We start from the raw sequence: 12,467 nt of genomic DNA, 5'->3' as shown, positions 1-12,467 counted from the left end.
ATAGAGTTTCAGAGGATCTACAGAGAAGTATGGGAGAAATTCCCCCAAAACAGGTGTGCCAAGCTTGTAGAGTCTTATCTAAGAAGACTCAAGGCTGTAATCGCTGCCAAAGGTGCTTCAACAAATACTTATGTAAATGTGATATTTTCAGTTTTACATTTTTTTGACATTTGCAAAAATTTCTAAACACCTGTTTATGCTTTGTTATTATGGGGTATTTTGTGTAGATCGATGATAAAAAAATGATTTAATTCATTTTAGAATAAGGCTGTAACATAACAAAATGTGGAAAAAGTTAAAGGTGTGAATACTTTCCGAATGCACTGTATGAAAAATCAATAACAAGTGTGGAGGCACCCTCTTTTGTGATGTACCTCGGGACAAACAGGATTATTGGCAGCGAGGTCTACCTAGTTTAGCAGGCACACTGTGGGAAGGAATAGCTTGCTAAATCTTTCTATTAAACTCATATTGATCAGTCACATCCGTCTCTAGTCCCTATGTCCCCTGAATTTGTGAACATCAATCACAATGAAAAATAATAGAGACAAATATACAGTGCCTTGCGAAAGTATTCGGCCCCCTTGAACTTTGCGACCTTTTGCCACATTTCAGGCTTCAAACATAAAGATATAAAACTGTATTTTTTTGTGAAGAATCAACAACAAGTGGGACACAATCATGAAGTGGAACGACATTTATTGGATATTTCAAACTTTTTTAACAAATCAAAAACTGAAAAATTGGGCGTGCAAAATTATTCAACCCCTTTACTTTCAGTGCAGCAAACTCTCCCCAGAAGTTCAGTGAGGATCTCTGAATGATCCAATGTTGACCTAAATGACTAATGATGATAAATACAATCCACCTGTGTGTAATCAAGTCTCCGTATAAATGCACCTGCACTGTGATAGTCTCAGAGGTCCGTTAAAAGCGCAGAGAGCATCATGAAGAACAAGGAACACACCAGGCAGGTCCGAGATACTGTTGTGAAGAAGTTTAAAGCCGGATTTGGATACAAAAAGATTTCCCAAGCTTTAAACATCCCAAGGAGCACTGTGCAAGCGATAATATTGAAATGGAAGGAGTATCAGACCACTGCAAATCTACCAAGACCTGGCCGTCCCTCTAAACTTTCAGCTCATACAAGGAGAAGACTGATCAGAGATGCAGCTAAGAGGCCCATGATCACTCTGGATGAACTGCAGAGATCTACAGCTGAGGTGGGAGACTCTGTCCATAGGACAACAATCAGTCGTATATTGCACAAATCTGGCCTTTATGGAAGAGTGGCAAGAAGAAAGCCATTTCTTAAAGATATCCATAAAAAGTGTTGTTTAAAGTTTGCCACAAGCCACCTGGGAGACACACCAAACATGTTGAATAAGGTGCTCTGGTCAGATGAAACCAAAATTGAACTTTTTGGCAACAATGCAAGACGTTATGTTTGGCGTAAAAGCAACACAGCTGAACACACCATCCCCACTGTCAAACATGGTGGTGGCAGCATCATGGTTTGGGCCTGCTTTTCTTCAGCAGGGACAGGGAAGATGGTTAAAATTGATGGGAAGATGGATGGAGCCAAATACAGGACCATTCTGGAAGAAAACCTGATGGAGTCTGCAAAAGACCTGAGACTGGGACGGAGATTTGTCTTCCAACAAGACAATGATCCAAAACATAAAGCAAAATCTACAATGGAATGGTTCAAAAATAAGCATATCCAGGTGTTAGAATGGCCAAGTCAAAGTCCAGACCTGAATCCAATCGAGAATCTGTGGAAAGAACTGAAAACTGCTGTTCACAAATGCTCTCCATCCAACCTCACTGAGCTCGAGCTGTTTTGCAAGGAGGAATGGGAAAAAATGTCAGTCTCTCGATGTGCAAAACTGATAGAGACATACCCCAAGCGACTTACAGCTGTAATCGCAGCAAAAGGTGGCGCTACAAAATATAAACTTAAGGGGGCTGAATAATTTTGCATGCCCAATTTTTCAGTTTTTGATTTGTTAAAAAAGTTTGAAATATCCAATAAATGTCGTTCCACTTCATGATTGTGTCCCACCTGTTGTTGATTCTTCACAAAAAAATACAGTTTTATATCTTTATGTTTGAAGCCTGAAATGTGGCAAAAGGTCGCAAAGTTCAAGGGGGCCGAATACTTTCGCAAGGCACTGTAAGAATTTAGGCATGGCCTATATTAAAATCTCTACGGGATCGTCCCCCCCCCCCCCGCCAGATGGTTGAGCTAACGTAGGCTAATGTGACTAGCATGAGGTTGTAAGTAAAATAAAAAAAAAACCAGGACATAGACAAATCTGATATGGGCAGAAAGCTTAAAGTCTTGTTAACCTAACTGCACTGTCCCATTTACAGTAGCCATTACAGTGAAATAATACCATGCTATTGTTTGAGGAGAGTGCACAATTATGTATTAACAAACCAATTAGGCACATTTGGGCAATCTTGATACAACATTTTAAACAGGTATGCAATGGTTCATTGGATCAGTCTAAAACTTTGCACATACACTGCTGTCATCTAGTGGGCAAAATCTAAATTGCGCCTGGGCTGGAATAATACATTATGGCCTTTCTCTTGCATTTCAAAGATGATGGTACAAAAAAACACATGCTTTTTTCTTTGTATTATCTTTAACGAGATCTAATGTGTTATATTCACCTACATTAATTTCACATTTCCACAAACTTCAAACTTTCCTTTCAAATGGTATCAAGAGTATGCATATATTTGCTTCTGGATTTGAGCTACAGGCAGATACATTTGGGTATGTCATTTAAGGCAAAATTTTAAATAAAGGGTCAAATAAAAGGTGGCATCCTATGATGGTGCCATGTTGAAAGTCAGTTAGCTCTTCAGTAAGGCCATTCTAATGCCAATGTTTGTTTATGGAGATTGCATGGCTGTGTGCTCGATTTTATACGCCTTTATACGCCTGCCGAATCCACTAATTTGAAGGGGTGTCCACATACTTTTGTATATATAGTGTATGTTCCACAGTCAAACAGGCTTCATATACTTTGTACATTCTCTCTGGCTACAATGTATCTATTGCTTAAAATATAAATATGGAAATATAACCACTTGACACGTCACTTTCTTCTTCGTACTTGATTGGTTGATAAAGTGAGGAGAAGAATCTCGGGACAGCAAGATGTCCGCGCACATTTGAAAAACTGATGTAGCTAGCTGTATTCTTATTTTATGTGTTGCTTTAAGGTGTTTTTATGTTGACAACACTGACTAGGTGGTACTCGAGGAAGAGTCATATAAAGAAAAGACAAGGACTCCGAGACAAGAGCCAGACTATTCCTTTTTATCGGGTTCGCGCCTGTGCCACGGTAGTATGCTAGCTAGCTAACGTTAGCTAGCCAGCGAGACACTGCATGTGACAGTATGTTAATCTAAACATGGTTGCTAGCTAGTTAGCCAGACACAAAGATGCGACACTCAACGTTATTTATATGTGTATTTGAAGTTTACGCAATGTGTCCAGCTAATATTAGCAATCTGTTATAACGTGAGTCTTTCATGCTGAACGTTTTGCTACTGAAATAGTTAACCGGCTAGCCTAGCTTCAAGCCCATGGCTTGCTAGCAAGTTAGCTTAAGTCGTGATACAACAAAAATAATGATGACCACAGACAGTAGCTAGCTACAATTATTTTCTTACCTTCAAGGCTATTGCTAGCTGCAGTATTTTAAATAGTTATCTAGCTATAATTAGTAAGTTGTTATAGTTAGCTACGTGTCTGCCGTTGAGCATGTTCTACCTAAGTTAGCAGTTGAGTTGGCTACCAAAATAAACAACTCACAATGAGCTGCCCAACTAACGTTAGTATAACTTCTTGACCCTGACCAACGTGTTGTCATGTCATTTCACTCAAGTTTCCAGACCTGAGCATCCCTTCAGTCTGGTGAACACTCTGCCTCATCACTGGTCTCATTGGATTTTCGAAGTATTTCACAGCATTCTACAGGTGAAGTGTACCAGGATATCGCTAAATCAAATCAAATCAAATTTTATTTGTCACATACACATGGTTAGCAGATGTTAATGCGAGTGTAGCGAAATGCTTGTGCTTCTAGTTCCGACAATGCAGTAATAACAAGTAATCTAACTAACAATTCCAAAACTACTGTCTTGTACACAGTGTAAGGGGATAAAGAATATGTACATAAGGATATATGAATGAGTGATGGTACAGAGCAGCATAGGCAAGATACAGTAGATGGTATCGAGTACAGTATGTACAAATGAGATGAGTATGTAAACAAAGTGGCATAGTTTAAAGTGGCTAGTGATACATGTATTACATAAGGATACAGTCGATGATATAGAGTACAGTATATACGTATGCATATGAGATGAATAATGTAGGGTGATGTACTGTCAGATGTTTATAATGTATTTGAATTCATGCAGTAACACACTATCTTTCTCTCTCTCTCTCTCTCTCTCTCGCTCAGAAATAATGCTGATATCTGGAACTCATGTCGAACGTCTATGAAGAGAGAGCCACAATGATAGCCGCAGGGGAATTGCAGTCGTTTGGCCCATTTGGCCGTGAGCACTGCAAGAACCACCCAAACGCTGTGAACCTGCAGCTCCGGCAGTTGCAGCCAGCCTCTGAGCTATGGTCCTCAGATGGAGCAGCCGGTCTGGTGGGCTCCCTCCAGGAGGTCACTCTACAGGAGAAGAAGAGGGTAAGACTGGGGGGGGGGGGAACTCTTGGTCATCTTCTTTCAGATTTACAGGGTGCTACTGATAAATATGTATAGCTATATCTGGGATAAATAACGTGTTTGTCAGATAGCTTTGTTTTGGTTCAAGTAAGATCTCCTTACTCGGCTTATGGTTTCAGTTGCATACTTTTCTTTAAGGCGCTTTCTCTTGTGTGCTGGATCTGGATTTGATACATAAGCCGAGTAAGGAGATTGTTTTCACTATTTTGTGTCTGTTTGCAGGAATGCTGGTTGCTGAGAAAGGGTTCCAGTGTGGACAGTGATGAGATGGAGTATGATGAGGAGCTCTATGCAGCAGGAAACATGGTCATATGGAGCAAAGGGAGCAAGAGTCAAGCCTCCCATGTCTATAAAGCTTTTACCGTGGACAGTCCAGTACAACAGGTAATCCTGTTCCAGATCAAACTAAACATGTTATATTGAACATACATGCATACCTACATATTCTGTGTGTACATTATATGGCATGTCTGTTGTCATCGTCAACATTAAGATATTAGTCAGCTTATCAATAAATACTTATTTTTCAGGATGTATATCCAGTTATATCTCTCTCCCTCCCTTTTCAGGCATTATGGTGTAACTTTGGTATTCCACAAAAGAAGAAAGATGGTAAGTAGGCCGATGCCACATCCTCATCGTCACAATTTATTTCCATTAAATTCTAGAGCTCATTGATGTACACTACCAGTCAAAAGTTTGGACACACCTACTCATTCAACGTTGTTTCTTTATATTGACTATTTTCTACATTGTATAATAATAGCGAAGACATCAAAATAACACATAGACTCATGTAGCAACCAAAAAGTGTTAAACAAATCAAAATATATTTGAGATTTTTCAAAGTAGCCACCCTTTGCCTTTATGACAGCTTTGCACACTCAACCAGCTTTACCTGGAATGCTTTTCCAACAGTCTTGAAGGAGTTCCCACATAAGATGAGCACTTGTTGGCTGCTTTTCCTTCACTCTGCTGTCCAATTCATCCCAAACCATCTTAATTGGGTTGAGGTCGGGTGATTGTGGAGACCAGGTCACCTGATGCATTACTCGCCTTCTTGGTGAAATAGCCCTTACACAGCCTCGGTGGAAACCACACATGCGGAGATAATCCGTTAACCTACTCTGCGGCTCACAAAATCTATAATTTGGCCTCATCAGACCAAATGACAGATTTCCACCGGTCTAATGTCCATTGCTCGTGTTTCTTGGCCCAAGCTAGTCTCTTCTTATTATTGGTGTCCTTTAGTAGTGGCTTCTTTGCAGCAATTGGACCATGAAGGCCTGATTCACACAGTCCCCTCTGAACAGTTGATGTTTGGATGTGTCTCTTACTTGAACTCTGTGAAGCATTTATTTGGGCTGCAATTCTGGTAATTCTAGAGTCTGGTAACTCGAATGAACATATCCTCTCCAGCAGAAGTAACTCTGGGTCTTCTGCTGGCTCTTGAATGAGTAGGTGTGTCCAAACTTTTGATTTGTACTGTATATTTAAAACATTTATTTATATTTTCAGTCTCAGTAATGTTGTGAAGAGGTTAATTTGCTCTATTGTATTCCAGAGCAGGAGATTTTGGAGAAGACCGTGTGTATTGTCCAGAGCAGCTGCGTGAATGTGCACAGTGTGACAGGGAAGGACTTTATCTCCCCTCTACCCTTTCAGGTGAGTTCCTCATCACTGATTGGTATGCTGTTACATTGTCTAAAATGTGTGCTATCATCGCTGGATGATCTGTCATTTGACGTTTCATGGTGTTCATTACGTGTTGAATTTGGTGATGTACTACTTGTGATGAAATGTGATTTACTTTGAACATTTGTTAGAAAAATCCTTATTTGTACATTTTGTAAAATATGTCTCCCAGACCTGGCTGTTTTAATTTCCTTGTTAGAATCCCTTAAGGAGAACCAGCAGATATGGACAGTAATTATTGTTGCTTACACAGTTATTGATATTCTCCAGGACCAGTCAATTGTCTTTTTAACCAATGGTAATGGGGGATTTGGCTCACTGACAGCTGACAAGAGGCTTCAGATTACAATGAAAAACACCACCATGCAATTAACTGCCTCTGCATGTATGTGTGATTCTTTTTCACATCGAAGTCCACTTGATATGATTTGAATTTGGTTTTGTTTTCCTGGTGATTTGCGGGAAAAACACTGCGTCAGTCTACGTTGTGACATGCAGGGTAAATTACGTTGCTTCTTGGTAGCTAATTTAGCTGATGTTGATTGGGTCCACATTTACAGAGCAGATTTGTATTGGTGGATGCATAAAAAAAACAAAAACATTTTGTAACCAGTTCAGTTGTATTTGATAAGACATGACTCACTAGCCGCCGTCAGACTCCACCATTATTCTACTGTAAATAGGGACATGTTTCTTTTCCCACGAGATACAATGAAAATGCAAACTGCCTGTTTCTTTAGTGAGCCATTCAAGTGTTGACAAATCATGTTTATCAAATTTTTCTCCAACATCACCTTGATAGAATTTCATGAAATTAAGTCCTGTGACTCTCGCCTTTTACAGGTCTCTAATCTGTGGCCTACTAAGTTTGGTCTGCTGTTAGAACGCAAAAACTCTGCACCTGATGCTTCTCAGAGTCCTCCCAGGTACACAGCAGAAACCTGTAATGCACACACCCTGCTGTTTCTGATATATTTTGGTTCATGCTAGTGTGTCAGTAGAGGTTGTTTTGAACATACCACTGTTTGTTTCTCTGTTTTCAGGGAACCTCTTCCCACAGTATTCAGCATGCTGCACCCTCTGGATGAGATTGCCCCAGTGGTGTGCAGGCCTACAGGTGAGACTCTCAAACACGCATACATAGAAATTGTCACAATTTGTTTGACATTGTGTTTACTAAGAGCACGGCGGAAACCACCATACAAATAAACTATAATGGATGTGGAAACCTGAATGTTGGAGCCAGCATATTGTTGGCCCTCTTGCACTCCTTGGCTGCCCTGTTAGCTACCGGTACCTTAATTGCTGGCCCCATTATGGCTTGTTAATTGCTCATCTCCTGTGTCTCTGGCAGGTCTGTTCGAGGCTGCACGTGTGCAGTACGTCTCTGACAGCACCATGAAAATTGTCTTCTCCAACTGCGAGCCCTCCATAGTCATGACATACGACACCGTGCAGTGCATACACTCTGTGTGGGCGCTGCGCAAAGTCACTCCAGATGTAAGATAACATGCAAGAACAACACTGTTATTACTGTTCCATTACTGGTTCTTCAGTGGTAGAAAATGTAATGTTTATGGCATCAATGGAATTGGTAAATAATTCTCATCATAGCAAGAGTGATGACTCAAAGGCCTATCTACGACCCCTAAGGGTGGATTTAAATTGGTCCGACTCGGGCCAGGGATAATTACAAAATGACACATTGGCTTCCTTACACCAGTGGTTCCCAAACTTTTTATAGTCCCGTACCCCTTCAAACATTCAACCTCCAGCTGCATGCCCCCTCTAGCACCTGGGTCAGCGCACTCTCAAATGTAGTTTTTTTTGCCATCATTGTAAGCCTGCCACACACTATACGATACATTTATTAAACATAATAATGAGTGTGAGTTTTTGTCACAACTCTGCTCGTGGGAAGTGACAAACAGCTCTTATAGGACCAGGGCACAAATACAGTTGAAGTCGGATGTTTACATACACCTTAGCCAAATACATTTAAACTCAGTTTTTCACAATTCCTGACATTTAATCCTAGTAAAAATTCCCTGTCTTAGGTCAGGATCACCACTTTATTTTAAGAATGTGAAATGTCAGAATAGTAGAGAGTGATTTCTTTCTTTCATCACATTCCCAGTGGGTCAGAAGTTTACATACACTCAATTAGCATTTGGTAGCATTGCCTTTAAAATGTTTAACTTGCGTCAAACGTTTCGGGTAGCCTTCCACAAGCTTCTAGGATTGAGGTCAGGGCTTTGTGATAGCCACTCCAATACCTTGACTTTGTTGTCCTTAAAGCCATTTTGCCACAACTTTGGAAGTATGCTTGGGGTCATTGTCCATTTGGAAGACCCATTTGCGACCAAGCTTTAACTTCCTGACTGATGTCTTGAGATGTTGCTTCAATATATCCACATAATTTTACTTCCTCTTGATGCCATCTATTTTGTGAAGTGCACCAGTCCCTCCTGCAGCAAAGCACCCCCACAACATGATGCTGCCACCCCCGTGCTTCACGGTTGGGTTGGTGTTCTTCGGCTTGCAAGCCTCCACCTTTTTCCTCCAAACATAATGATGGTCATTATGGCCAAACAGTTCTATTTTGTTTCATCATACCAGAAGACATTTCTCCAAAAAGTGCAGTCTTTGTCCCCATGTGCAGTTGCAAACTGTAGTCTGGCTTTTTTTATGGCTGTTTTAGAGCAGTGGCTTCTTCCTTGATGAGCGTCTTTTCAGGTTTTGTTGATATAGGACTTGTTTTACTGTGTATATAGATACTTTTGTACCGGTTTCCTCCAACATCTTCACAAGGTCCTTTGCTGCTGTTCTGGGATTGATTTGCACTTTTCGCACCAAAGTACGTTCATCTCTGAGACACAACACGTCTCCTTCCTGAGCGGTATGAGGTCCCATGGTGTTTATACTTGCGATGAACGTGTTACCTTCAGGTGTTTGGAAATTGCTCCCAAGGATGAACCAGACTTGTGGAGGTCTACAATTTTTTTTCTGAGGTCTTGGCTGATTTCTTTTGATTTTCCCATGATGTCAAGCAAAGAAGCACTGAGTTTGAAGGTAGGCCTTGAAATATATCCACAGTTACACCTCCAATTGACTCAGATTATCTAAATTAGCCTATCAGAAGCTTCTAAAGCCATGAAATAATTTTCTGGAATTTTCCAAGCTATTTAGTAAACTTCTGACCCACTGGAATTGTGATACAGTGAAATAATCTGTCTGTAAACAATTGTTTGAAAAATTACTTGTGCCATGCACAAAGTAGATGTCTTAACCGACTTGCCTAACTATAGCCCCTTCTTATTAATGGGATGTTGCTTTTATACTTGTCTTACTACTTGAAAGTCGTCTTAATTCTCGCTCAAAAAACTCCCGAGGCTTATTTTTCAAATTGGCATGTTTTGTTTCTAAATGTCTGCGCAAGCATGGAGGTTTCATTGAAGCACTACTCACAATATAAGTAAACCCCAAATCAATGTAGTCATCATATTTGCGCCTCTTCAATGGTCCAATGTCCCTGTCTGTTCGGTGCTTTACCGTGTAAGGGGGCAGTAGCTCTTTGGCTGCATCAGTTCACAACTGCCAGTGTCCATGTTAGCTGGGCTAACAACATTTAGAATTACTGATGCTAGCATTGGATGTGTGGTCGTGGAAGCAGAAGAACTTGTCGTTTGCAGGTGTAGTACTGCTGGTAGTAGCAGTACTACCAGTAGAGCTGTTATGTGTCTTTATGGACGTGGGCCTTACGTTTTTTTCACCATTTATCCATTTTTGAGCAAATGCAATGATCAGCAGCTACGTTTGGCTACAACAAATGGAATTTCCGCAAGAGAGTAATGGTTGCTGTGATTGGATGTTAATTATTTGACTAGGCTACCTGTATTTGACATTGTGTTGTTATTTCGCTGAACACTAGATGGTTTCTGGCAGTGAAACGAGGCTACTCAGGTGAGGGGGGCAAAAAACCCAAATGTATAGCCCGTTGGAAAATATAAATGGACTGTTTGAAATTGTGACAAAAATCCTAATAATGAAAATATATATATATATATCCTTATCTCAATGATTTGAGATGCTGACATGAATTGGCCAGGTGGATGACCTCTTGCAAAGTAGTCACACATTTTTGTCTTAAACATTATTAGGCTACACAGCACACTCTGGATTGGGAGTAATAGATTAAGAGCTCAGACACAGCAATTGTGTTTTCTGGCCGAGTGTATTTAGCACTTCTGAACCCAATTTAGCGAACCAAGTGAGCACCGATCTAACATTTTAGAATCATATGAAAAAAGTTGGCAGCCATATGTCTACAGCGAGTAGTCCCTAAAACAAAGCACGATGAGTGATTGGCAGACGAACGCTAGATCCACGTTCGTGTGTGAGCCTTAAGTACTCTGAAAGCCAGCCTATGGAACAACCACCCTGGTCTCCCTTATTTACTGTTTATGTTGTTGGAATACCAACAAAAGTAAAAATGTGACTATTGGGACACTCAGTCTAATCATGGAGTATAACATCATAGATGGATTTAAGGTGAGCATTTTTGTCCAATAAATTACTTGCATGTATACATGATTTAGTTGAGTTATTTTGACAAAGGAAACCAACCGGACCAAATGGGGGTAAAAAATACAATGTAACAAATATTCAAACTCTGACCCAAACTATTGCAACCAAACTGTGTGAAAATGGCACCCGAACCCTGCCCCTTTTTGTTTGCGCACCATCGGGAAGACCACGTCAGACTGATCTAAATTGCTAGTTTGATCATAGGGTGGGGACTTTCTGATGAGTTGTGTCTGGGGGGGTTGGAACAGAATCTGTTGCTTGTATATCATTTGAGTTGAACCTTTCACCTTTAACTCTATCCCACAGGAGCAGTCCACAGTGCTGAAGTGTCCAGAGCAGGTAGACACGCCCCAAGGCCTGATGCCGCCCAGCTTTCTGACCACACACCTGAGGAACGTCTCCAGGATGGACTCGCCTGGTTCACCCTTTCATTGCCACGCCCTGCACAACCAAAACAGGATGACCTCATCACCAGGCCTCCACTCACGGACACATTCACCCAGCATCTCCAGCATGGCTGCACTCAGGTGAGTTTATACCAGGCGTCTTCAGTTGTGGTTCTGGAACGCTACAGAGTGCCGGCTTTGAGTCAAATACCCAAAGAGGATGTAAATACAGTAAACGGGATCTCTGCCGTCCCACAGGGTTATACACAGTTTCTGTCAAACATTCACCCTCAAAAGCTCATGACTCATTTACAACCACCACACTATGGACCATAACCAACCATTCTTCTGCGCTCTTCTGACACGTCTGTAGCCGGTCCCACTCCCCTGGCATGGCGGCACCCTCCTTTTCGGTCGCGGCACGGTTTAACATGTCGTACCACTCATCGTCCCCTAGAGGGCACAGCTTCCTGCCCTCGCCCAACAGCACGGCCAACGAGTCTGTGCTGGTCCCGGAGATGGAGCCCATAGTGCCTGACCTATGCATCGAGCAGTTGTGGAGTGAGACTGCTTCCTCCCACAGGTCAGTGTCCGACATTCATGAATCCTGCTCTGTGGTCTAGTTGGTTGAACCACTCCTAGTTTATAATTAGGGCTGAGAATTGCCAGGGACCTGACGATACGATAGCACGATACTTAGGTGCTGATACAATATGTATTGCGATTTTCACTATTGCATATGTATTGAAATTCGATATTGCGATTTGATGTTTCAAACATGTTGCTCACTATATACAGTTGAAGTTGGAAGTTTACATACACTTAGGTTGGAGTCATTAAAACTCGATTTTTTGTTAACAAACTATAGTTTTAGCAAGTCGGTTAGGACATCTACTTCGTGCATGGCACAAGTACTTTTTCCAACAATTGTTTACAGACAGATTAATTCACTATCACAATTCCAGTGGGTCAGAAGTTGACATACACTAAGTTGACTGTGCCTTTAAATAGCTTGGAAAATTCCAGAAAATTA

The 12,467-nt window shown here is 41.1% G+C and overlaps 1 protein-coding gene across 2 annotated transcripts in view; it reads left to right on the top strand.

The window, feature by feature from the left end:
- Positions 1-3,128: 3,128 nt before the first annotated feature.
- Positions 3,129-12,467, top strand: part of LOC139381492 (anaphase-promoting complex subunit 1-like) — a 56,530-nt gene continuing 47,191 nt past the window's right edge. Inside the window, exons 1-11 of one of the 2 annotated variants that reach the window (XM_071125083.1) lie at positions 3,129-3,415; positions 3,909-4,000; positions 4,491-4,727; positions 4,989-5,150; positions 5,336-5,378; positions 6,331-6,431; positions 7,305-7,387; positions 7,505-7,578; positions 7,816-7,961; positions 11,355-11,575; positions 11,808-12,017. In XM_071125083.1, the coding sequence (XP_070981184.1) occupies positions 4,515-4,727; positions 4,989-5,150; positions 5,336-5,378; positions 6,331-6,431; positions 7,305-7,387; positions 7,505-7,578; positions 7,816-7,961; positions 11,355-11,575; positions 11,808-12,017 (1,253 nt within the window). In that variant the 5' untranslated portion in view covers positions 3,129-3,415; positions 3,909-4,000; positions 4,491-4,514. The remainder of the gene's footprint in view (positions 3,416-3,908; positions 4,001-4,490; positions 4,728-4,988; positions 5,151-5,335; positions 5,379-6,330; positions 6,432-7,304; positions 7,388-7,504; positions 7,579-7,815; positions 7,962-11,354; positions 11,576-11,807; positions 12,018-12,467) is intronic. The other variant, XM_071125082.1, reaches the window with a different exon arrangement.

The sequence above is a fragment of the Oncorhynchus clarkii genome, chromosome 23 (assembly GCF_045791955.1).
Source record: "Oncorhynchus clarkii lewisi isolate Uvic-CL-2024 chromosome 23, UVic_Ocla_1.0, whole genome shotgun sequence".
Lineage (NCBI taxonomy): Eukaryota > Metazoa > Chordata > Actinopteri > Salmoniformes > Salmonidae > Oncorhynchus > Oncorhynchus clarkii.
The sequence above is the reverse complement of the archived record's forward strand: the minus strand, read 5'-3'. Positions and strand labels throughout refer to the sequence as shown.